Raw genomic sequence first — 27,451 nt, forward strand, 5'->3', positions numbered from 1 at the left:
CTAATAAAGATGTGTGTGTGTGGGGGTGTGTGTGTGTGTGTGTGTGTGTGAGGGTCTCTCTGGTGGCTAACAAAGAGAGTCAAACCTTCCTGTGATCTTTTAAGATCTCTAAGCTAGCAGGCCCCCCCCCTCCTTCTGGTCGGGGGACGTAGCTAAGTAGGTGAAGAGATATGCGGGATCTGTGAGAATGCTAATCAGAAAATGGCAGGGTCTGTGTTGAGCCCGACTTACATTAACCTTGATTTAACTTGTAACACAATATCACCACATATATCAAACTTATAAACACCACACAGAATCAAATAAACAGTCTTGCTTAGCCTAGTAAAATTATTAAGCCCAGATTATGTTACCAGTCCAAGGACAGGGAGAAAGTTGCTGTGCAGTTCGGTTAGCAGTTCAGGCTTTTGAAGTCTCTGGTTCGTGTGGTCTCTGCTTCCGCGGTTCTGTTGAGCTGTGCAGTTCAGTTGCTTATTGAAGCCGTAGTTCTTACCTGCAGGACACCGAGTCGCTGCAAGGAGTTTAGAAGAAGCTTGAGATGCGTGGAGGTTTTCTTGAGAAGATGAGCTGGAAGCTCGACCTTTGACCTCCAGTTGTTGGAAAGAGAATATTTGAGCTGGAGGAATCCGGTTCCTCCACTCGCCGATGCAGGAGGAAAGGCCAGCGGCCTGCTGTCCTCAGTGGTGGTCGGTGGAGAAGAGCGCTGCTGGAGCAGCCTTCGGCCCTCCGAGGGGTTGGAGAAAAGAGAGTGACTCTGGGGGAGCCTTGATCTTTTATAGACCCGGTTGCCCCTTGGTCATGGGACCAGACTGACCAATTGGAGTTGACCCTGGTAGATATTCGCACCTATGTGCGAAGATGCTGAAACAAAGGGGACATGTTGCCTCCTGGGAGACGGAGTTATTTGACCTTCTCAGTACAAAGAGAACACATTGCACTCTGGGAGATTGAGTATTCTCCAGCCCATGCGGCTTGTGGCTTTCTCAAGACAAAGGCCATGTGCTCTCAGGTTTTGACTTCCAATACAGGCCTGAAAGAGAGGCCTGCCTTTTTGCACAAAAACCATGTCCCAACATCCCCCTTGCGGCGTCAGGATCGCACCTGACGTGTGTTCCTGAGGGCGTACTTGAACATGTTTAGTGCAAAGCTGGAAAAGTCAATTGTCAGTTCATTTGGACTGTAACATCTGGGCATTTGTATACACTATCTAGTTAGCTAAGCAAGATTCAAATTAGACAAATCATTCAGAGTTACAGTAACAGTACAAAATGAATAACCTGTGCTCTTCACTAGGTTTAAGGAGAAAACAGAAAATGTGACATTTGTAAATTGTAAGATAAGATGTAGAGAGAGACGCGTACAATGATAAGGTCATTTTTGAAATGTCCAAGAGTTTTGTTCACTCATTGGGTCTTACTCAATGTAGTACTCAGTCGTATCTGTTAGATTTAACAATTTTCCTGCGGAAGGATGTCATAATTTTCAAAATCTCAAAATTCAAATGACTGTATCATTGTTTCTGTAATAATATGCTAATGTAATAACCTGTGTGGTATGGACTACATTTATTGAGGAATGAAAGTAGTCGATCCAAACATATTTACAAAGTTGGCAGTGGTATGTAAGTTTTAATCAGAATTAAGGTTTTGAGTTTGCTGCTGTTGCTAACAAAACAGTTTTCCTATTTTAACTGCATTAAACTTACTACTGACTGTCAGTACAGTGTTTAACTGTGATGGTTATGAGCGTGAGGGTCGAGCTCTGGATCGCCTGTGTCGTGGCTCGGGGCTGTAACGCTCTGCGGGGCCAGACTCTAAGTTGACTTCAGAGGCGCTGTCACTGTGTGCTCGGTCATAACCATATTTTGAGCTGTACTCAGAGATGCTGTCGTCATCTTCTGAGTGGTTGTAATATGTCTGGGCCAGAATGTCAGAGTACGGCTTCCTGCAGCTTCTACTGTGGGAATGCCGATCTCTGGGAAGGTGGTGAACAGAGCGCCTGCACTCTGTGTCCCCACGCTGCCTGCTGTCACCCCCCCTTCTTTTGTTGTGAGGGGGGCGCTTTGAGGCTGCAGACAAATTTGACACCTTGATGTTTGTTCTGACAGGCTCGGTTGCACCAACTGCTGCCTTGACAGAGACAACAGTTTCCCAAGCCACCTGTGACATCTTCCTGATCTGCTGCATTGAAGGTTTTCCTTCCTGTGTCATCAGTACAACGTGTGTGCGTATACATGGATGTAAGTTACGTAAGAAAATAGTCTTGAAGGTGGGATCTTCTTCTAGTCCTGGTGTGTTCTTTCCTTGAAAATAAACATGCCTCAAGCGTTTGAAATAATCCTTGGGATTTTCACGACGTGAGTGTTTAATTTGGGAGGCTGTAACAATGGCTGTTATCACATCAGGAGTAGAAGAGAATTCTTCGACTAGTGCTCGACAGAGCTCTGTGTAGTTACATGCGACGCTGGAAGGAAGTGACTGAATAAACTTGTGAACAGCTGTAGAGCTGGTTTTTAACACAAGTCTAACCTTCTCTCTTTCTGTTGCATTTGGCACATCGCTTAAGCTGAGATCTAGTTCCCTAAAGTAATTATCAATGTTGTTATCACAGTTGTCTGGATCAAATTGTTCAATATCTTTAGCTAGAAACTCAAGCAACTCGAAGCGCGGACACTGTGGGGTCCGGCTGCGTGCATCACCTGCTACAGGTCTCTCTGGTTGAGGGGGAGGTGCTGAAACATTTTGGAATGTTGAAGTCCCCCCTTTCAAGAGTTGTGCATGAAAAAATGTGTCATGCATCAGTGGATGAGAAGTGTATGAGGCACAATGTGTTCTTGAGGATAAACTACATGTGTCATCAATGTCAGTGTCAGAGTCAGTGAGATGGGAAGTTAGGAAGCTGTTACCTCTTCCTGTCAGTGGAGGATCAGAAGGTGACTTAATTCCCAAAGACTTCGGGTCAGATGGGATTCTGTCCCATCTTGGGAGTGAAGAGGGAGTTAACCGTACACTATCGGAGGAGTTTGAATCGGAATAACCAGAATCACTTTGGTTCAAAAACTGATGTGAGGCCGCGCATTCTATTCTAAGTTTTAACAATTCCTCCTTGTGTGAAATTAGATCTGACTCTGCTGAGTGCAGGTCTTCCAAATAGTGCAGAGTTTTCTTACTAGCAGTCTGGACCTCCTGGAGGAGAAAAGCATTTTGTGCTCTCAGGGAATTTACCTCCTGTTCCATGGCTGCTTTGCTCTGACAGGCAAGGTTGATTTGCCTGTGGAAATTTAGGATCATACATCTCAACAATGGGCCCTTTGATGCTGTTTGTGCATCACACCTGTCATTAAGAAGTGAATCTATTTCTTTAATGCACTCATTGAAGTTCAACTTGCTGATGAATTCAGGATAGCCAGGGGTCAGGCTCTGTGCTAGGGAAAAAACAAATTGTTCAACACAGGGGTTCTCCATTGTTGAAACTGAAATTTAAGGATTAGATTTAAGTTTATAAATCAAAAGCGTGTGGTTGGCTTTTGTGTCGCGATGGCAGACACCTTGTAGTGTGGATTCTATCTTACACAAGCCTAACCGAAACTATGGTGTGTTAAATAGTTCACCAAACTTTTAATAGCACTAACTGATATGCAAGGCAGTAAGAGTTAGGGATTCTATAAATTCACAGGGCTGGAAGCACGCTGTGGCTCTTTCTCAGGTTCTCTTTATCCAACTTTGGCTGATATGCTAGGCAGTAGCAGCTAGGTACAAGCTCTGTTACATATGGCCGGTGGCACGATATGTCTTAATTCAAAAGCATTTAATAGTTACAGGAAATTTCGCAGCTTGACCAGTTAACATTGAATATGTGATATTCAAATGTTAAAAGAAATTCTCAAAATTTCAACAACGAACATTCAACTAGAATTATTAGCAACAGGCAATCTTTTAGTGTAACAGTATGGGGACTTAAAATGGTAGTTATTAATAATTAATTATTAATAAACATTTAATTTATGAGTAAATTAAATTTAGACCACAATGCACTTGTTTGTAAATACGGTTGAATGTCTACTCCGGTGGCAGACTAGTGGAATTGAATTCAAACCTTTAGCTTGACTGCAAATTCCAAATTCAGTTCTTTCTGGTGTTGGCCAAAACTGAAAAACACATTAATATTGCATAGTCATGAAGTTTTGCCAACTGTACTCTGCCTCACACGGGCTGCACCATAAATGTTGTGCAATAATGGTTAGGAGTGATACCATAAGCTAGTGTGCCTTTAGGCGTTCAATAAATTTGGTTATCAAAAATAGAAAATAAAACATTAATATTTAACATATTAATATTAAATCATAACTTTAGTTTGACTAAGTTCTCGCGGGGCACCACCCTTCATAGAAGGGAAAAGATAGCCAATTTATTGATTAAGATCAGTCTCATTTAGATCTAGTTCAATTAGAAATCTTAATATTTACTATTAAAGACTATATAATGAACAGTTAAGGTTTATAGAGTTCTTGACAGTGTAGAGGTTGGCAAACTTCACTTATGCAACATTAATGACAGGACAAGGTTAAAAGAAAGCATTTATTATAAACATAATAAGTATAAAACACCAATTACTAAACAATATACTGACTAATAAAGATGTGTGTGTGTGGGGGTGTGTGTGTGTGTGTGTGTGTGTGAGGGTCTCTCTGGTGGCTAACAAAGAGAGTCAAACCTTCCTGTGATCTTTTAAGATCTCTAAGCTAGCAGGCCCCCCCCCTCCTTCTGGTCGGGGGACGTAGCTAAGTAGGTGAAGAGATATGCGGGATCTGTGAGAATGCTAATCAGAAAATGGCAGGGTCTGTGTTGAGCCCGACTTACATTAACCTTGATTTAACTTGTAACACAATATCACCACATATATCAAACTTATAAACACCACACAGAATCAAATAAACAGTCTTGCTTAGCCTAGTAAAATTATTAAGCCCAGATTATGTTACCAGTCCAAGGACAGGGAGAAAGTTGCTGTGCAGTTCGGTTAGCAGTTCAGGCTTTTGAAGTCTCTGGTTCGTGTGGTCTCTGCTTCCGCGGTTCTGTTGAGCTGTGCAGTTCAGTTGCTTATTGAAGCCGTAGTTCTTACCTGCAGGACACCGAGTCGCTGCAAGGAGTTTAGAAGAAGCTTGAGATGCGTGGAGGTTTTCTTGAGAAGATGAGCTGGAAGCTCGACCTTTGACCTCCAGTTGTTGGAAAGAGAATATTTGAGCTGGAGGAATCCGGTTCCTCCACTCGCCGATGCAGGAGGAAAGGCCAGCGGCCTGCTGTCCTCAGTGGTGGTCGGTGGAGAAGAGCGCTGCTGGAGCAGCCTTCGGCCCTCCGAGGGGTTGGAGAAAAGAGAGTGACTCTGGGGGAGCCTTGATCTTTTATAGACCCGGTTGCCCCTTGGTCATGGGACCAGACTGACCAATTGGAGTTGACCCTGGTAGATATTCGCACCTATGTGCGAAGATGCTGAAACAAAGGGGACATGTTGCCTCCTGGGAGACGGAGTTATTTGACCTTCTCAGTACAAAGAGAACACATTGCACTCTGGGAGATTGAGTATTCTCCAGCCCATGCGGCTTGTGGCTTTCTCAAGACAAAGGCCATGTGCTCTCAGGTTTTGACTTCCAATACAGGCCTGAAAGAGAGGCCTGCCTTTTTGCACAAAAACCATGTCCCAACAGTTCGTTCTGAGTAGCTCTCAGTGCAGTGACAGCGTTTTCATCTCACAGCTTTTAGGAGTCTTGGCATCTGTCTTGAATAATATTGTTTCTAAAGAGTTGATTATTGAATTTGCTTGTGGTATTTAAGAAACCGGAGAGAAAAGGATTCTCCGGTAGCGATTAGTGTTATGCAATGTGTATTTTGTTTATCCACAAATCCTCCTTTGGACAAAGAGTAGAGAGAGAATTTCCTGCAGTGGGATCCTGAGAGATATTTTTAGATTTGCTGCTCGTTTTATCCTCAGCATCCTTGTGTGTGTCCTCCCTTCTTCTCCTTTATGTCGTTGTTAATCTATCCTTTCTTCTCTCCCTCACTCCCCGACTCACCCGCTCCCTTCTCCTGATACAATCCCACCACCACTTAATTCTCACCTCTTTTTATTTAATCTCTTTTTCCACCTCTGATGCCCTTTCCTCACCTCATCTCATTGCCGTGCTCGCCACTGTTGTGTTTCCTTATTCCTCATCTGGTTATTTTTCCCTTTTCATTCCACCACCACCCCCCCCCCCACGCTGACCCCAGGCCATCTACTACGAGATAGGCTTCCTCGTGTGTGCGGCGGTGGGCCTGCTGTTCGCCGTCCTGATCCCGTTAGCCGGCCTCTTCTTCTGCATGTGCCGCTGCTGCGACAACTGCGGCGGCGAGATGCACCAACGCCAGAGGAAGAACGCAGACTGCCAGCGCGGCCTGCTGGGAACGCTGCTCTTCTCCACCTCACTGGTCATCACGTGAGTAGGACACACGCACACGCACACGCAAGCACACACGCACACACACACACACACACACACACACACACACACACACAGGGATGATGCAAGCAGGTATGTTTTATGCACTGGTATATGAATGCATACATATGCCGCAATATATTCAAGTTACATGCACAAATGCAGGCTACACACATCCAGGGATAAACACACTGTACACGTATCCCTTGTCATCTTGTGTGTCCTTTTCTCACAAACTCACACACACATGCACACACAAGAGAAGGTGCAAGCAGGCATGTTTTATGCACTGGTATATGAATGCACCCATATGCTGGAATATAAACTATATGCACAAATGCAAGCTACACAGATCCCTTTTCATCTTGTGTGTCCTTTTCACACACACACACACACACACACACACACACACACACACACACACACACACATGCTGGTCATCAGCCTGCCTTCTCCATCCCCCCTGCTGTTGGCTATATATAGTAAAGACCCCATATAGATGTTATGTGACAGCACCCTTCATATTTGTGTTTGGTCTAATCTGCAGCGAATTCACACTTAAACTTATTATGGTGATTTCATACACCAGTTATGCACATATATAAAACAATAACAAACCATCATCATCTCAGTTTTGTACTCTTCTCCTTGGTATTTTCTATAATACCTCCTGCTCCTGCCTTTCAGGTTCTATAGCTGCTCCAGGGAAATGCAGTGAGCGAAGCAGCAGAATTAACTCGTAGATTGCTCCTGGTGTAACTCAGAACTACTAATTGCAATTAACTGTTGCAGTGTTGTAGTTGTGAATTGCGCTGCCGTGCTGTTCTCCTCTGTTTTCTATCACATGGATACAAGCATCTCTGACACTTTCTGACACTCGCTCTCCCCGGGAACCAGAGAGCGGCGGCTGTAGCCGAGCGGAACACACTTTAGATTGAGTTGCTTCACCATCATCATGTATGGAACGATGTGTCTCCACCTCCTCCTGCTATCCAGACATGAAACCAGAATGTCCTGCGGTCAAACACGTCCATCTTGCACATTTGAAAACAGAAAGCAGAACTGAGGTCCCACAGATACACAAGCTCGGCCAATTGCAGGACTGTGTCAGCTGTCAATCACATTTCATAAGAGAAATAACTGAAAAAATAAACTGATTAAAACCAAATTTACCTGAAAACGAAACATTAATGAGATAAGAACTACCTGAAATGTAAGATACCATCTTTGCAAAGAAATGATTGATGTACTTACTTTTTGTAGAGGCAGGGTTTATGGCCTATACTGCAACCTGCCACCAGGGGGGCGATCATGATGTTTTGGCTTCACTTTCAGGGAGTCTCTATGTCTTCCATCTAAGGTTACAGTCCGAAAATTGTTTGAAGAATTTCTCAATTTTGAAAGTTTGATTGATTCTTTGATTGTTTGAATCTTGTATTAGTTGGAACCTGATTAATCTGATCTAACCAGAGCCAGTTCTATAATAGTGAATATGATTTTAAAGGAGAGTACAGGTCTGTTGACTGATCAACCCAAACTATAAAGTTTTGGAGCCCCACCATCTTTGGAAAAGTAAGTGACATGTTCGTCTCAGATTAAACAAGATAATGGAAGATGATGGATAAAGCAGTATTATGCTTCACATGCTTGGGACTAAAGCTTCAGTGTGTTTATTCTATATATCAGCACATTAAATCTGTGTTTGTCCAGTTTATCTCACTGAAATCATCTCTGAGAAGCCTGAGGAACTCAATCTCTGTTGTGCCGTCTCCGTGGAGGGGGGGGCAGTCGCCGCCGGGGATGCAGCCGCGGCACAAAAGGCTTAGGAGGGCGTTCTCGTCTTGTGCTCGACTGAAGGGATCCAGGAATGTGTTAAGTTTGATGTTCTTTGACTTTCGGTCCTCGTTGGAATGAAGCCCGGATATTAGAAATTCCACAGCAATATCCTAGCAGCCCAGACGCTGGAGTCTGAGAGCGTCGCCTGAGCTCTTATTAAATCTCCTGAGCTACCAGGCGGAGATGCTGCGGAGGCTCTAATGAAGCAGTTACAGGAAGGAGAGGGATGAGCACCGAGCCCTGGACCAGGCGGCTCTTTACTGCCACTGAAAAGCCAAGAGCCGGCCTCAGAGGAGTGGCAGGGGGGGTAGTTATTTTCAGAGAAGTGTTAAAGTTGGATTAAGGGAATAGAAATATGCTCAGGTATGGGTGAGGACATTAGAAATTGGGAGGAGGAGAGAGAAGATGGTGAACGCATCAAAAACAAAGTAAACTAATAAACTACATATATAAATCTACATGTAAATCCACAGGCTCATTTTGAAGTCAGATTTTCTCTTGATTCAGTTTTAGTTTAATTCTTCCGCACTCGTCTGGTTAGTTCTTGTATTCATCCCAAACAAATTTGTATATAATATAAAATGCTATCAGAACATTTTAAGACTTTAACTATAACTTCCAACTTGATGTCCTTCTCACAGGAGATACATTTCCTTCCAATCAGCTCTTTAGATAATATTTTAGAGTGCAGTTCAATCTGCAATATGGATTTATCTGCTACTAGAAATGTCACATTACCTAAAATATAGGAATAATGTATGAATGACTTAGATGAACCCTCCCCCCCTCACTACCTCCTCTTAATTCAATTTACCCTAATGCACATCAGCAGCAAAGTCAGAGGTTTCAAATCTAAATGCACGGGATCAATCGGCTTCCTGGTTTGATATCACTTGTTCTTCACAACCCTTTTATCTCATTTCTCAAATCCATGAGCGCCTCTGACGAAGACTGTCTTGTTTTTTTAACATCCAACAGGGATGAGCCCCTCGTGTCAGTGTTCCCAACCAGCTAGTTGCCTTGGTAACCTGGAGTCTATGAGTTTTAGCTGCAGCTTTTTAAACTGTAAAGGAGAATCACTGAAAACAAACAGTGGTGAAGCGTTGATTCAGTCACACCCGATGAACAACCACTCTGGCATGAAGCAATTCATATTGAATTTACCTGGAATATAACATTCAACCAGTGAGCCACACATTGGTTTCCACGATTATTGAATAGTGATGTTCACGTTAGATGCTAAATTGTATTTCCCACTGCAAAACAGCTGCAGTAAAACTAAAAATGAACAAGAGATGAGAAGTAAAATGTCTGTCTTGCGTCACCCTCTGCGGTGAAGGTTGCTGGGTCAAATCCCAGAGGAGCTGTGGTTGTAAACATGAATGAGTAATGTTTACTGGGTCAGAGTCGAGCTGCAGGGAGCCGGGGGTTTGATTCACACCGGTGACACAGTCATGGTCGTTGTCATGGTGTGTGTGTGTGTGTGTGTGTGTGTGTGTGTGTGTGTGTGTGTATGTGTGTGTGTTGTGTGATCAAGTTCAGCACGTGAGTTCATCCTGTGTCACTGTTTGTCTTTATGCTACAATAAGCAGGAAATCAGACCCAATCAGCAGATTTACATAAACACTAATTAATTAACCAAATCCAGATTAAGGTGAAGTACTCATTAGTGCAGCTGTATCATTAACTCTCTCACCAGGTTGAATCAGGTGAACGAAGATCGGAATCTAAATTAGATTAACGTGATTAATGAGCCTTTGTTATTTGTGAACATTGTTTCATAATCACACATAAATAAATGAGATTTCTCTTGGAGTCGTGAATTGGAGCAGGAACTCGGATCAGGTTGATGATAAAAGTGTTTGTTTGCAGCAGCAGCCAATTAGAGGCAGATTTACAACAAGATGAACCGGAGTCGTTGTAATGATGCCGTGAGAACGAGTTTGTGTTAACAGAAAGTGGAGACGAGTCCTCCATCTTTGTTTAGAGCCGATGGCGTGGACGTTTCTTCTAGAGATGCATTGATGATCATTTTTTAATATTCAATAATAACAGGGATCATTTTATCATATATTACAAACGATCAGATCTGTTTTAATACCTGTTCTCGTGAATCTGCAGCTCAAACATCATCTCATCACTCTGCTGTGTTTGTTGTTATTATCGTATCACAGCTTTAGCTCGTGCACATGTGTGTAGTAAAAGGTGGATTCTGCATTAAGCCAGTCTGCACGTTATCAAAAAGAACAGCAGCAGCTATTTCCGTCTCAGCTAATCAGCTCTGACTCCTCGTAACTCCTGCGTGGATTTACAGCGACGACGAGATGACAGACACAAGATCCGTCTCTCTGTTCCAGCCGAGTGGAAGACCCCCGCCTCGTGCCGTTACCCAACATGCACCTCAGTGGCCTATTTCAGTCGCTGGGTGTCTAACACTATTAACCTAAAAGTTCTCAACACGGCGACCTGAGACCCACACGGTAATCACGCAGGGTCGAGTTAATGATGATGCAGGCGACAGTGAACTGAGCGTTCAGCGCCATGTGCTTCAGTCTCAGTCACTCTAGATTTCAGGAGTTTGCTCTCGTATATGATTTCAGATATGTAGGATTTCTGCAGGTTTTTACCAAACTGATCTGATTAAACTCTGGGGAAGGACTATTTGCATTTATCTATCAAAATGTTGTGTCATTCTTCCTTATTTCACCATCAATTTAAACATAAGTCTTCTTAAGACACCGGTGTTTGTTCCAGTGATGATGTTTCTGATCATTTTTGTTTGAGCTAGTTATAAAATACAGTGTTAAACATCATGATTGACAGCGGATGTTCTGCAGGACCCCGATACCCCGGCTTCACTTCACTTGCAGTATTATCCCCCTTATTTAGAAGAGATATTATTACATTTTTAATAAAGTGACCCAAATAAAGCATAAAAACAAACCCACGGAATATTTTTCTTCTTCCTGCCCAAAACAATAACTGAAAACAAACCTCTCAAGTGACATTTAATACTTGGCTGAACTTTGCTGTTGATTGCAGCTCAGAGGAAACAACTCCTAATTGTAGTGAAACGCCTCACAGTCACTTAATTGCACAATTACAGCACCACAATTTCTCAGACTAATACACAAAAATAAGCCCAAACTATTAGTCACTTAGGGAGACGCACAAACACACACTCACACACGTCCTCCTGCCGCCTGTAACCCACTCACCGCTCGGTTAACAGCCTCCCGGGGGGGAAACACACGCGCTGCTATTTTTAGAGGATCATTAATAGTGCGAAGAGCATTAACTTTGCTCCGTCCGGAAGGAAGCATTCTTATGCTTCTGTATATATCAATTCTAAATCATTAAAGGACCAAAATTTGAATATTTACTGTGAAACATTTCATTAACTTTAGTTTTCTGTAATATTTGGTTCAGAAAGAACAGGAGGATAATTTTTATAATATCAAATACATTCCAAAAGTTTTATTTATTTTACAGTAAGATACTGAGAAGCTGCATCTGTAGGTGTGAATTATCTTCAATCTTTGACTTTGTCTGAGTCAATAATAAGTTTCTCTCACTTCCTGAATAATTCATATTTTGGAGATGTAAAGTTTTTATAACGCAATGAACAGATGGAGTGAGGCTGCCCTTCTGTGCTTTTTTAAACTGTGTTGTAAGCTGTCACATTTGAGTTTTACTGATTTTGTCAGACAAGCAGAGCAACTTGCCATTTTGTTTTTATTAGTTTTTCATAAAATATCCATAATGACAAACGTAAGTTCAGATGTAACAGTTTTCAGATAGAGATGATTATTTAGCTCTTCGTTTCCTCGCTTCTGATCTCGATGATTTTCTTTCCTCGGCACAATCTTATCTTTTTTGTGTTAAATTGAGAAACATAAGAAAAGAACGTACAGATCCGAAACATAAGAAAAGAACGTATACAGAACCACAGAAGCGTTTTCATTTCTGTATTTTCTAGCTCTTCCCTCTGTCATTGCTCTTGCACACAGGAAGTTGACCTCCTCACTTTGATCCTTCCTACAAACCTCCTCTTGATTTGATCATATTTCCAACCAGGATGAACACAACAGTTATTAAACCAGTGAAAATATGAAAGCATTGATTCATATGACTGAACCCACTCTATCGTTAAAAAGATGTAACAACCCCATATTCAGTTTAGAGTGAACAGTGCAATATCCTTCCTCTCACACTTTACATGGCCAATATAGTTTAATGGCCACGTGTATAAATGTCTCCATCAGTTGCTGGTCACAGTGGTGCAGACACGACTTCGCCACTGGTGCAGTAACATGAGAACTGAGCTGACACAGCAAACACAGACTGAGCAAACAGCACGAGCCCCAGTCACAAGGACACAGAGATACAGGAGCTGCTATTAAAATTAAAATACATAAAGCAGGAAACTACTTTGTCCTTTCAAACAATCATTTGTGCCTGAAGTCTTATTTCAAATTAGAAATGATTTTTATTTGTCTTTACGGTACATGTCATCGTGTCTGTACTGTATTTTATTATATTCGAGTTTCCACTAACTGAGCCCCTGTCCCCTCTGTCCCCTCTGTCCCTGTGGAGGAGACACGATGTCCCCCCCGATGTCTGATCGCTGCCCAGCACGTACACAACCACACAAAGGCAGCTTCACGCAAACCGGTGCCAGCTAATTAACCGGAGAGGGTTGTTGTCACATTTGCTTTACATCCCATCATTTTTCACATCTCCAGGGGTAACCTCACTTTTACTGGTTTGAAGCCAAATCCACATTATCATTTTTTTCACAGATTACATTTTGTCTCCTCGTCCCGGCTCCTTTACGGTCTGCGACTTCTTGTAATGAGTGAAATATAAATCAACACACAAAGTGCTCCAGCAGGGAACTCCACACAGTGAAGCTTATTGATGTGCACAGCTCGGTCAGGACGTTCTTTTGGATTTATCGGTGCACATGTGTGTTACAATAGTGATGATGTGGCACCGGAGAGAGAGAAGCTGGTTCACAGCTGAGAGCTGGTTTCTATCTCAGGGGCGTGGGCCAAGAAATAATCCATAAAATGTTTGCGTGGTTACAGACAAGGTTGTGGATCAAGGGATTTTTTTAATCGCTCTTCTTTTGTATGCATTTCTTTTTTTTAATTTTCTCAGGTTTACCAGGATTTGTCCTAAATCTTGAAGAAGAACATCAGGCATATTGAAGGGACTGTTGTCTATGAGTGTGCAATTAGGCTGGTTTATATTTATCAGCACTGTTGGACGCAGGTATGCATTCTACTTAAAGTTATTCTGGTTATTTGCCATTTCATACAGACACAGTAAGATGAATCGATGCAGAGTTTAGGTATAAGACTCCTAAATAAGCTCCTGTACTCTCCACTACACTGGACGACAAATGACAATGCTGAAGGTCTCTCACAATCGGAAAGTCGTGATATTAGATTTTGTCTTTCGCCTCCTCCGTGTATCCACGAGTGTGAGATTCAGACTTACGACTTCACTTCTCCGGTCGAGTCTTCACTTGTGTTTTCTCTTCACTCCTCTGCAGAATCTGAAGGAATTATTTTTCTATCTCGCCCCAGCCCACACACACACAGTAAACCTCGCTCCTCTCAGCTGAGGTCTCCACAGGCCGACCATCTTGTTTTACTGCTGCGGATCCGTGCATCAATATGTTCAATACCCAGCGTGGGCGGCGGCAGCTCTGATCATGTGGAACATCACAATCTCTGCAGGGAAAAAGTGTGTTTTAGGCGAGAGGGAGAACGCCGAGCTTCACACTTCATTTGTTGGTTTTCATTCTGGTTATTTTATACTTTAATGTGGGTTTGAAATGTGTTTAGTTGTGAATGGAGGATGCAGAACAGTCGTACTGATGTTCAACACGTTATAAATCAACACAGATCACGGTTTGATTTGATCCCTTCACCATCATTGGTCATTCTGAGCACAGGTCCTGCAGACGGAGCGGCTCAGTCCACGTTAAACTCTTCTCTCACTCTGTGTTTGCTCCATGCTGATCCCCCCTAATGACAAAAGGCTCACGCTGTTAGAACCAATCACTGCTCTTCAATTTCACACAACCGCAGGTCCCTTGAAAAGTGACTTTCAGTGCCGACACCAGAGAAAGTTTTAAAGGCTTTCTCCAGAGTCTTCGCAGTCGAGAGCTGAATAATTAAATGCAAATCTTAGATGATGGAAAATTAAATCGGAGCTCACGTTTGATTGGTCAAGGATTAATGGAATATGCACTTTGTTATGGAGACATTATTTACAGAGTAAACAACTTCTTCATCAGTTGATAATTATTCTCATATCACATCGTTAATATCTGTTTGAAAGGTTAATTATTGTTGATTTTCTTTTTATATCCTCTGCTGCCTCTCTGCCAAATGTCTTAACTAGTATGTCACCACAACTTCTAAACTATTATCAATAAATGAAGGTATTGCATCATGCACTCTACCCAGAATGCCTTGCAAAATACGGTTACTAACTGTGAACAGGTTTTATGGTTGTTTTTTTTAGATAAAAACATGTTATACGTCTTTATCTACTTGGAGATTAACCACAAAATTACATGAACTTTAGGCCATGTTTTTTTAATCTCTTGGCTCCTCTTTGGCTTTTTAAAATCCTGCTGAATTCCACTGACCTTCAGTGGATGAACCCTTCAGGCTGTTTGGCTCAGAGTTTGTTCTCATATCATTTCTGGTGTGTTTACTGTCAATTGTCTTCTTGTGTCCCGCCCACTAAACACATCATCCTTATAAGGAGGGTGTGGGGGGGTAAATAACACCGTCTTTTCTTGGTTGTGTTGCCCGGAGCTACGTCCCCGGAGTCACAACACTTAGTTATTCATTGTCTGGATAAATTCTTGTCTGGACACGAAGCTGCTCTGGGAGGCCGGACTCAGGCTGTGACCTGGCAAAGCTCCGAGAAGACAAAATCAAGCTGTAGATAAAAGGAACAACGGCTACTTGAGGGGAAAAGCTGTTTAATGGAATGAAAGCAGACTAACACGAGGAGCCTGACTGAGTAGAATGGAGGATTAATTGCGTTCAGCCAGGCCCTAATTGAATAAAGTAATTAACAAGACTCTATGGAATCAAACTGTGGCTAAAAGGAATCAAATGGAGGCTATGTAGCTGCGTCTTTGCCCTCTTAACATTAATATGTGCAGGATGTGTCAAAAGTATTGATTAAAAGATTTGTCTCTATATAGAAATAAATTAATACAAATGAAGAAGAGCCTGACCGAAATGGATTTTTGGTTCTGATTCTTTGATACTGATATATTGGCCGATAAACAACTATAAATGAAAAGAAAACACAAATGCTACCCAATATATAGAGCTTGAATAATGAATTAACATGATTAAATAACGATAGACGACAAAATAAATAAAAAAATGCACAGCTCTTCCACGTTGTTTATTTTGTAAACATAAAGGATGATATCGATTTGTCAGTGAAAGCCTCAAATCTGCCGATATCATCGACTAACAGATCAATCGGTTTGTTGCCAAACTTTTCATGCATGTGCAACAGGTCAGCTGATTTATTCTCCTATATAATAAACCATATAGTTTCTGTTCTGAGCTTTTGAATACAGGTCACTGAGTTCAGCCCAGCACCAAAACAACTGAAATGCTTTTAATAACACAGATTATTCCTTTATTCACTTCACATTCCCTGTTTAACTCTGTTTTTCTGATTTCTTTTAGCAAACATTGCAAATTAAGAGCAAGCTTCTAAATCATCAGTTTGTTGTTCCGGGGGGAATTACAATGACAACAGTTTTTCTTGTTGAGAGGCCAGAGAATAGAAGCCCAGTTCCAGCAGCGTGGAAGCAGGGCCGGGCTGGGATAGACGACTGTCCCAGCCCTAGCAACTGCAATCACACTGAATGCAGCCCATTGTTGGAGTTTGTAAAAGCTATTGAGCCACCAGACCATGTAACGCTCACTGTCCACCCCCCCCCCCCCCCCCCCCAGTATAGTGGCCTAGATTCTGAGGCACTGCACCAGTTTGATGCTCCTGTTTATCTGCAGTTGTGGGCCTTCCACCCCTGAGGGACGGTTTCATGTGTCGTTTGGCTTCGGCTCAAACAGGAATCGCAGCCGTTGTTTCAGAGTGGCTTGAGGTAAATGGTCGTCCCACTGTGTGTGAATCGTCCCCTCTGGTCAGGAAGAAACACAACAACACAAAGCAGCCTCGCAGACACACAGTCATTAGCCACAGTTTGAGGTAGGACTCAGTTAAAGTGCCACTGATACGGAGACAGCTGAGTTCGTCTCCATTATGTCGTCTCAGCCTTCCTCTGTGAAAAGCTTTGAGATGCTGTGATTTGGGGCCATACAGATCAAATAAAGATGAATACAAAGGAGACATATTCAGGTTTCTAAGTTTAAATTGGGTTTTTATTGAAAAGGTTCATGATAAGATAAAATAAGATAAGAGGAACCTTTATGAGTCCCACCCGGGGGAAATTTGCAATATTACAGCAGGAAGAGTCAAAATTAGGCATCAGTAAGTAATAATAAGTGACGTGCAATACTTGAGTGTGAGGAAATATAGAAAAAATAGTTAAATATATTTGGAATAGTGTGAGAATACCGACAGTGAATGGATTGCACATGAACCAATGCATTGCACTAATGGAATTGGACTGTTGCTTAAATTTGGACATGTTTTTTACATTTGACACTAAAGAACAGTCAATAAATCACGAAAGTGCAAAAAATCATCTGATTATTCAACAACAATCCTACAAAAAAATGGTGAGTTAAAGCTCAAGGTTCAGTGGGAGTTAGGTTATAGTTCTCACTCTCTGAATTCAAGAGAACATTGATATTCCAGAAGAAAACGCGTCCATTTGTGAGCGTGTGAAAACTGGTGAAAAGTTATGTTTTATGTATTTCAGGCCGAACCTTCACATTCTAACTTAAGTCCTCTCTAGCTGCCGTCATGCAAAATTCATGAGTCTCTTCTACACACTGAGCAGGTTTGATGCTGTATGGAGTTTACAGCTGAATGGAAGGGAATATATCTATCTGTTATATGTGATATTTCGGACACCATTAAATCTTAGAATAACACTTTGGTAATGATTGACCCTCGGGGGGGAAGTCTTTGTTTCCTGGATTCAAAACGCTGAGAGCAGCAGTGAGAAAATAATCTTCTTCACATGAATTCTCTCTACAGCGTCTCTCTCCTCTTTTCTGTTATCCAGCTCAGGCGCGTGAGTTTGTTTGATCCCTTTAGCATTGCAACACAAATTTGTATTTTCTCTTCTTAACTCCCCAGAGAATAATAACTTGAAGTGGACAAAACTATCAAGCTGAGCCCAAACTTGATTTCTGCTGAAGGTGCACGGTCGTGTGCTACGCAGGTCGTTTGGAAAACCGCTCTGGCGTTTCTCTCAAAGAGTCTTTGTTCGGCTGCAGATTCCAGAGACCTCGCTGGACGCCGAGCGCTGAGAGAGGCAGCGAGCGAGAGAGACAAAGGAAAATAGAGGGAGGTGGAGGAGAGAGGGAACCGAGGGCAAAAGAGGAGAGAGGGTGCGGTCGGCCAAACTGAGAGTGAAGCGTGAGCCAGAGAGGTTGAAGAGTGAAAAAAGAGGGGAAACAATGAAGAAGTGAGATTGAGGAATAAAGGTGTTCGAGTCGTAGAGAGAGAGAGAGAGAGAGAGAGAGAGAGAGAGAGAGAGAGAGAGAGAGAGAGAGAGAGAGAGAGAGAATAAAACATGGGCTTTGGTGATGAAAGAAGCACAGAAAGAGAAAGAGGGAAAGGTGTATGTCGTTGTGAATATGAGGATATAGAAATGAAAGAGACAGCGTGTTTGAAAACGTGTGAGAGAGAGAGAGAGAGAGAGAGAGAGAGAGAGAGAGAGAGAGAGAGAGAGAGAGAGAGAGAACTTGGCAAAGAAAGTGTTGCACAAAAGGCTTTTGTTGTGAAAGTGGCCATTTTGAATCTCCCCCTGGTTCCGGGTGGCTCCCCTTCACTGGGTCTCAGCCTAGTTCTTTGGCCTAGTTTCTCGTCGAGTCTCCACGAACACGGCGACAGCGGCGTTCACTCTCGGCCTCGCTCGCTATTTATGGCAAACGTCACGCCGCACGATTCCTCCAGACACGGGCGGCGAGAACAGTGTTTCTCTCTGGAGGGCAACACGTGACCTCGTAAACTATTCGTCCTTTAAGGGTTTAATGTGCATAAACTCAACATATGTGCCGAGCACATCACAGACAAACTGCTTCTACATCTAAAGATGCTCCAACATCCAGGGTTTGAATGTTTCATAACCATTCTATATTATCACAGTGTTTGTATTATTATTTTAATAATTAATAATATTAAGTTCGGTGCTTTTCAGTCGCTCCTTCTCCAAACTTCAATACTGAAGAGTTGTTCCAGGTCTGCAGTTAATTATGATTTTCCTTGATTTAAGGTTAGTTGTTTGGTCAATAAATTGAAAACCAGAAATATTCAAACCGATCGTTTGATTACCGAGATAGTTGGTGACTAATTAAATAATTAATATGTTGTCTTTTTATTTAAATGTGATTGATTGTGTTGCAGTTTCTTCTCATGCTTCACTGGCATGAAGTAGAACTTGATGGGAGAGTTTTAAAGATGCCGCGTTGGAACCTTCCAACTTGTGAGGAGTATTGTTAATTTAATTGATCATAATCATCAAATAATCATATGCACATTACTTTGCACACTTTGTAGCCCTGGTTAGACGCCAACCTGCATTTCAAGTCTCAGTTGTTTGAACTGTGCAATGACAAAGTTGAATGTAATCCAAAGTAAGAGCCCCGCTTGGATTATAGAGGAAACTCTTCTTGAATTCAGAGATTTTCTGAAGGGACACGTTGTGATGAATCAAATCTCCTTCACTTCACTTCATCTCCTTCACTGCCTGGAGCATGGCTGTGAAATGAAAAGTCTCTCAGGGCGATTTCCCCTTCATGTTCCAGCAGGCAGACAACAGGTGCTGACCCTGTGAGCCGGTAGATTCATATCAGTCAGACTGAAGAATCCCCTGAGATGATTCCCCTGCCTGTGCTGTGAGTCTAGAACAGAGAAAGTGACTTTTCTCTACTTTTAGGTCAGAAACACACTTTGACAAAACGTGTGCTGCATAATTCAGGTTAGATTAGAAGAGATTAACGGGATTATAACCACAAAGTGAGACAGTGACTTCAGCGACTGCAGATCAGACTACTGTAGAGAAGACATACGCACACACACACACACACACACACACACACACACACACACACACACACACACACACACCACACAGTCTCCATGCATTGACAATAAGACGGTGAACGGAGCGTAACCTCACTTTGCATGCAGTGCACTCACACACTTACTGCACACACACACACACAGACACACACACACACACACACACACACACACACACACACACACACACACACACACACACACACACACACACACACACACACACACACACACACGCTGCTGCTGCTGCTGCTGCACACACCTACACGGATGCACAGGCCCACATGCAGATTCTGCAGTGAGTGACAACAACAGCCTGATTCATGTGCATTGATCTCAGCCTTCCCGGTGTCAGGCGCTGACTCAGCACTTCTGTTTCTCCTCTGTCGCCTCACGTCGTAAAGCTGCTCCTCCTCCAGCCTGTCAGGGATTTAAACTAAACAATATGTTGTAGAGACGTTTTTGTTTTGTTAGATCAATAAAACTGTAACATCTTGGCACATTCATCTTGGAGAGAGAGTGAGGATCTGTTGTCAACACGTTTATAAAATGTAAAGATATTTTACTCTCAGGGACGTGATAATTTAAAGGATGTACAAAAAGCTGCATGCTGTTTTTCAGGCACTTTGCTCCTACTTTGTCTGTTCAGTGTGATTTGGGTTTGATTCCTGGATCAATAAGACAAAATGAGAGATGATGAGACTGTGGATCCTTTGGCTTAATTTGTCTGGAAACAGGCTCAGTGAGAACGTTCTCATAACATAATTCTCTGTGGGTTTATGGGCTTCAAACGTGCAGCTTGAAGACAATTACAGGAAAGTTATTTAAGCTATTTAAAGGGAAATGGTTCAAATATGTCTCGTTAGAACCCGAATTATGAACATATATTAAAATCAAGCACACTTACATCTACTGTTACAGCCAACGTGTCAAAGGTTGAGACGAGGAATCTTTGCTCGATTTCAAAACATCCTGGAGGACAATTTGTTTTCTACATCGTGTGAATTAAGGTCAAAAGAAATGTTTAATGCTTATGAGTTTAATACTAATTCTTGAAAAACACATCAGGATTCTGTATATGTTCAATATTGTTATTGATGCTGCAGCTCTGATTTCAAGATAATCTTCCTAAATAAAGTCTTTATAGCTGGTTTTAGACGTAATGTGCACGACACAATAATACAAATGATAAATCCGAACCCTGCTTTCCTGCACAGCCATAAAAACATACATGCAACACATATAACACGAGTGATGTTTGCCGTTGGAGGTGCAGACAAAACTCAGTGAGTCTTGGAAACAGCTTAATATTATGGTCTGTCTCTCCCTTGATGTTGCTCGAGCTAATTAAGCCTCGTACCAGGTCTGTTTGAAGTATGAGAGAGAATCACTTTAATGATTCTGTGTTTTTGCATTTCATTTGAATATGTTTATAACCTCGGGACCTTCGATTGTGCAGATCGAGCCTCGGAGCTCCGAGTGGACTCACCTGCTTTTCCTGTTGTTATCTAAAAAAACAATTTATAAGGTTTTATTATAGATGTGTAAGTAATGCGTCACTGTTTATAATCCAGTTTTAGCAATCCTTCTGCATAGTGAGTATTTTTACTGTTGGTGCTGTAAGTTTATTTTGATTCTAATACTTGTTTTTCTACACTTTTGGAGTTGTTTTTCCGCCCTCTGCTCATTCTCTGGATGTTGTTAAGAAAATGTCATGGTGAATTAGGTGGTGCACACTGACCCCTACTGTTGATGACGTGTTATCTCCTGTTTCTGCTGTGCACCCCCCGGGGAAGGGAGGGTGTTGCTGCTGTGACAGATGTTGGAGCGGAAAGGTCACTCGTCAGCAGAAAGGTCACGGTGATTGTGTTTGTGGTTTCTCTGCAGGATCGGCGTGCTGTGTGCATACGCTGCCAATCAGAACCTGAGCTCTCAGGTGAAGAACATCCGCCGACTGGTCAACAGCAACATGAGGGACCTGCACACGTTCGCCAACGACACGCCCATGGTACGAGAACAGAGTTAAACTGCAGATCAAAACCACATCGGCTTCATGTGCCTTTGTCTGAACACGATTTCTTTAAATTCACACATTCAGAGCATGTTGTTGAAAAGGAATGAGATCATAACAGGTTGTGAAACGGTCCTAGAAATTAAATTATGTAACAATTCAGGCTCTTGAAATTCAACGAATTATAATAAAAGGATTTGAGTTCAGGCGACTGGAACAATGTGGGTGAAGCATGAGCCTGGAGCCTGGACCTGATCCCCAGCGTATCACAATATATTTGACTGAGTGTGTTACAGTTAAAAGCGACGGTATAAAACAGCGTGTCTGTCAAAAACGCTCTGTTTCAGTCACGCCTCCTTCATCTAATCCCTTTAACCCGAGAAAAGACCATTTTCTAACCTTTGGCAGCAGCAACAATTCCTCCTGAGCCAAAACATTTCACTCTCACTCTCCGGTTGTTATTTGAGAACAGAAACCCGACCTGATTCCCATTGTAGAGAACATTACACACAACAGTGCGCCTCGTGTTTTCTCATTGTCTCCATTTCAACGTGACAACACAACTGTTTGTCATTCGCAGCAAATTGATTACCTGATATCGCAGTACGCCACGGCCAAGAAGAAAGTCATCTACGACCTGAATCGTAAGTAGACGCCCCCCCCCCCATGTGTGCGAGTGAATGAAGCGGAAGAGAAACCAGGTCTCGTCTCTGTGACTTGTTTTCCCAACACTTTTGTGACATAACTAGGTCTGAATATCTCCAGTGGCGACTGTTACACAGGATCCCTGTTTTCATCCGACTTCTCTCCTGTGTTACAACTGCAGGCAGCTATTTCCTGAAAGTTTAAAACCAGCAGAAGCTATGATGCTATTAATATGAATCAAATACGTCTCCTCCTCACGCTCTGATGTTGTCTTCTCTGCAGATATAGGTCCCTTACTGGGTGGAAGGATACACAATCAGCTGGATAAGGAGGTGCACCCGGCCCTGGACAGAGTGCTCAACATGGCTGGAGGTACATTCGCTGCTTTTTAATTTCTTCTTTCAGTCACGATACAATCAGACGACCGAGGTCTGGCAGCTGCTGAGTGGAAGCTGTGGCTGCAGCTGCTTCACCTGAAGTGACACAGCATCGTAGTTTACCTTATGTCGCTAGCTTCAGTGAGATGATATTAATTGTATATTAAATGTTTAAACTTTGTTATAATCATTCAGCGCCTTTTCCCCTCAAATCTTCCTTTTTATTTCTTTTTATGAAGTGAAAATCGAGAGAGCCATCAAAGGTAACAGAGACCGAACAGTGACCCACAATCCTTTGACCCCCCTCCCTGACCCTGTGAACTTTGACCATGGTGTTGCCCCTGTGGTTTGTTGCCCTGTGACCTTCCTCAAGCTCCTGGAGCCGTCAGAGTTACAATCAATTAATTTATTAAAACTGCACAACGCAACATCTCAAGGGTAAAGAGTTTTAAACTCAGAGAGGGAAGGAGGTGGTGAACAAAAAGCATCTGTCGTTTCTGAGGGAGACATATGATGCTTTTTTAGTTTTTGTTCCCTCTGGTTGGTTAAATAGATTATTATGTGAAATTAAGACATCTGCAAAGAGTTGACCAATTACAACACACTGGAGCAGGGAGGGTGTTACAGACAGAGGCTGAAAAGAGGAGCTGCAGCAATGGACAGTCTGAAAAAAGTGATTCTGAACGTTAGAGCTTGTAAACATTTTACAGAACCTAATAAACCTGAATCTGAGTACTCTGTCTCCTTTAAGTCTGGATTCAGTATTAATTGAATGTGCAGGTTCACCACCTCCAACCTCCAGATGGTTTAAAATGGACAAACACAATAAAATTCAATCAATTTCTCCCATTTTCAGACTTAAACATGTTTTTTTCCCATTGATAACATCTTGCACGGTGCAGTTTTAAGTTAATGGCGTCACCAGATCTCCCTGCACCTGGAAATCCACCGTTTACCCCCCCCCATTGTAAAGTGAGCATAAAAAAGTTATGCGTTTATGTAACCAGTCCTGTTTGATTTTTTATTCTAAGCTTTTTTTTTAACCAGAAACATGTCGAGAGTTGAGGTGTCAGATTACCTGATGACAGATATGTCTGTGGTTACAGTGTGTGTCCCTATTGTTGTGTGTTTTATTGTGTTACTGGGCTTGAGCCGAGTCTTCAAACAACTTTTAATCAGCTGCAGAAGTTTAACTTGATAGAGCAACAAACTTTACTCCCTCTTGTGCTGCTGAGCATTTAACTGTGCAAGAGTAGATTCACCGTTTTCTCTCTTACCCTCTTGCATCTTTATACCAGTGTTCAAGGATGCCAGTGTTTTTTTTCTTCCCATTCTTTATCCTGTGTGATTTTAAGAATCTGCTGCAGGAAAGAGTCACATCATTCATTCATTATTCATAGTGTTCATGTTGGATTATTGTTTCCCCTCAAACAATGATGCTCGGCAGTCGAAAGTCTAAATTTGGAAGTTAAAGAGTCGAACCACACGCTGGAAATAAAGATGGACGACATTAAAGCACCCCTCAAGTGTCCTGACCGCCTCCTCCATGTTAACAGATTTTCTCAAAGATGGTTATTGTCGTTTCCGGTATTTCCCATCACACAGATTGCCTTCATTTGTAGATAGTTGGAGGAAGTGGAGATGTGTCGTCCATCTTTAAAAACAGTCGTCACACCAGGACACAGACACAAGTTTTAGGGCTTGGACCTGAAACTCAGTGTGTTGAACTCGGCTCAGGCCCACCGATGCATCCAGTGTGAATGTGTAACATAATATGAACTGTCTCTTTTGGCACAATAAATGAATCTGATTAATTAATTACATTCATAACTGCACCAGCTACTAAGATTTGAAGTTTGTCTTTGCCCCAGAAACTTTGGCTTCATATTCAAAAGCTGCTCTGAATATAAGTCTACATTTGTGCTTTTCCCTGTTACAACAGTTTGACTGAATGTCCCAGAACAGAACTAAAGGATCTCAATAAAACATTCATAACTCTTCCCGTCTCTCTGCTCTCAGCCATGCGAGAAACCAAGGAGGCCCTGGAGAACGTCAGCGTGTCTCTGGAGGTTCTCCAGGAGGGGACGGGGAAGCTCAACTTCAACCTGAGCCTGGTCCGCACCAGCATCAACCGCACGCTCAACGACCCGGGCTGCCACGACGAGCGCTCCGACGCCACCACCGCCCAGCTGTGCCGCAACATCCGCCAGTCGCTGTCCCAGCTGCAGATCAGCGCCAACTTCACACGGGTAGAGAAAAACTACACACTTAAATTATTAAATGAAGGAATTCTCTCTCTCTGCAATGTTAAAACCAGAGATTAGGGAGCTGGAGCCGTTTGGTTAAGTAAGATAATGTTATGTGGAAAAACATATGGAAAACAACTCTGTGCATGTTGATTTATGTGTCTCCTTGTCTTTTTTCATATTTCAGCTGCCTCGTGTGAACACTCAGCTGGAAAAGGTGAACCAAGTATTGAGGACGGACCTAAGCACCATCGTGCAGAGGGTGAGTCTGGAGCATTTCTACTGTTATCTGTGGATTCTCTTATACTCTGCAGCTTGATTTATCACCAGACTTCTGCCACCGGCCTTCACTTAGTGCCCATGTCGACCCTGTTTGAGTTCTCTGTCCCTTCTCCTCCCGCAGGGCTTCTCCTCTCTGAACGACACGCCTCACATGGTGATCGAACAGACCAGAAGTAATGTGGAGAGTAAGTTTCCTGAAAGCAAACACAAATAATCCCTCTGTTTTTATTTAATACCTCCTCCCATCTGTGGTACTAAACTTATTCCTTATGACTCACTGACATTTATTTTACTCTGACTACATTCTCCATGTCTCGTTTCTGGTCCTTGCACAAAGTTTGGTGGATTTACATTTTGAATCCTAACGAACCTCCATATATATTCCTTCTGAGAGTTCAATTTGAAGTTCTGCCTGTTTTTCCAGTATCTTTACACTGATCATTCCATTGAAAACAAAATGGAGTAATTGCCTGATGTGTCTCTCAGGTGTACAGAGCCTGGTGGACGGCATCGGCCACAACATCAGCAGCTTCTCCAAGGCGTTCCCGGTGCAGAACTTCCTGTCCAACTTCACCATCTTCATCAGCCACACACATGCTAAGATCGAGGACTACTACCCTGAGATTGACAAAATGGACTTCTACAGGTGCACTGAGCTACACGTCCACAAAAGTGTCCTTATATCATATTACATTTTTCAAGAAACAATGTTTTCAATCCAGAAACTACACAGGAAACAATGTTAATATCTGTCTTGACCAGACTCGTTTCACAAGCTCCTGTATAATTAATGTGAACCCTGAATTAAAATGTTGCATTTATATGAAATATTCATATAACTTCTGCATTATTCAGTTTTAAATGGAGAGAAAGCCAAGATGACATATCAGTTGTATTACATTTTCATTTTAGCGCCTTTAGCTGCTGAGACGTCAGCTGAGGAACATGTTGTTCCAGTTGTGTTGTTCTAACACCAGCTCTTCCTGCTGTTTGCAGGTGGATCGGCTGCATCGGTCTGTGCTGCATGGTGGTCCTGGTCCTGGCCTTCAACTACCTGGGCCTACTGTGCGGCACCCTGGGATACGACAAGCACGCCTCGCCCACGACCCGGGGCTGCATCTCCAACACGGGAGGGACCATGCTCATGGCGTAGGTCGACACATGCACGTGACAACTTGAGCGAGTTACAACGATATACAGCGAATGTCACAGCTACTTCCACTTTACTATTTACTTTACAAACCACAGAACTAAGAAAGTAATGTAGAGCAGAGCGTGTAGAAGGATGAGGATTCACAGAAAAGACAAGCCCTGTTCTTCTCCTCTTCCTCCTATCGACAATTTCTATGTGACATTAAACATTAAGCTGACACAGTTAACTGGGACTTAAACCTTTGTCCCAAACAAACTCACTGATTCTTCTACCGCTACATGTCCTCTCACCTGAGTCTCCGTCTTCTCTTTTCCACAGCGGCGTCGGATTCAGCTTCATCTTCTCCTGGGTGCTGATGGGCCTGGTGACCACCATGTTCCTGGCTGGAGGGAACATTGAGAAGCTTGTTTGTGACCCTTTCCACAGCAAGGAGCTCTTCAAGGCAAGTCACAAGCCCGGATACATTACACATGAACACCAGAACAAAACGTACAGCAGAAAATCTGATGTTTATGATTATAATATCATACTTCAATTACATTTATTCATCTTAGAAATCACCGACCGCTCTTTTGTATGTATCAGCAGATATAGCGGTATCAGAATTGTTACAACACAGTATTAAATGGAATACATACAATGAAATCTGCTTTCTTTGGTTCCCTGTCTTTATCTCCTATTAAATTCTGCTTTGCATAATGCGAGTGATGCTTATTAAATTTACTGATCGATCCCATGAGAGTCATTGATCACACGTCCTGTGTTCCTGTCCCTGCAGGTCGTGGACGCCCCGTACCTGGTCAACCCAGAGTGGAGGAACTTCATCCCAGGATACATGTACAACGACTCCGAGCTGGCGCTGACAGCAGAGACATTATACAGGCAAAGAAAACTTATTCTTCTACACAGTGTTTAGGTGACGAGTGTATCTGCCACTTTTCAAAAGCAAAGCGTGTTTACATTTGTCTACAAAAACTGAAAGGATGTCATGGCAACACAAGATCATTTTCATTTAGAGCCGATAATGTTCCTTGATGATGCCAATTTTCCCATTTCAGTCTTGTTTTGGTGCCGGCGCTGGATCCGGCATCTTCAGCGTGCAACTGAATATTTAACTTCCATTGATGTGAATGCAAATGGAAAAAGGAGAGTTGC

General features: G+C 42.5%; 1 protein-coding gene across 1 annotated transcript in view; it reads left to right on the forward strand.

The window, feature by feature from the left end:
- prom1a (prominin 1a) overlaps positions 1 to 27,451 on the forward strand; it is a 67,708-nt gene that overhangs the window by 30,222 nt on the left and 10,035 nt on the right. The window contains exons 4-15 of the mRNA XM_061080310.1: positions 6,267 to 6,472; positions 21,470 to 21,590; positions 22,174 to 22,237; positions 22,521 to 22,610; positions 22,855 to 22,878; positions 24,635 to 24,864; positions 25,049 to 25,123; positions 25,265 to 25,328; positions 25,630 to 25,789; positions 26,140 to 26,292; positions 26,615 to 26,738; positions 27,075 to 27,178. Of these exons, the coding sequence (XP_060936293.1) occupies positions 6,267 to 6,472; positions 21,470 to 21,590; positions 22,174 to 22,237; positions 22,521 to 22,610; positions 22,855 to 22,878; positions 24,635 to 24,864; positions 25,049 to 25,123; positions 25,265 to 25,328; positions 25,630 to 25,789; positions 26,140 to 26,292; positions 26,615 to 26,738; positions 27,075 to 27,178 (1,415 nt within the window). The remainder of the gene's footprint in view (positions 1 to 6,266; positions 6,473 to 21,469; positions 21,591 to 22,173; positions 22,238 to 22,520; positions 22,611 to 22,854; positions 22,879 to 24,634; positions 24,865 to 25,048; positions 25,124 to 25,264; positions 25,329 to 25,629; positions 25,790 to 26,139; positions 26,293 to 26,614; positions 26,739 to 27,074; positions 27,179 to 27,451) is intronic.

Source organism: Limanda limanda, chromosome 10 (genome assembly GCF_963576545.1).
Source record: "Limanda limanda chromosome 10, fLimLim1.1, whole genome shotgun sequence".
NCBI lineage: Eukaryota > Metazoa > Chordata > Actinopteri > Pleuronectiformes > Pleuronectidae > Limanda > Limanda limanda.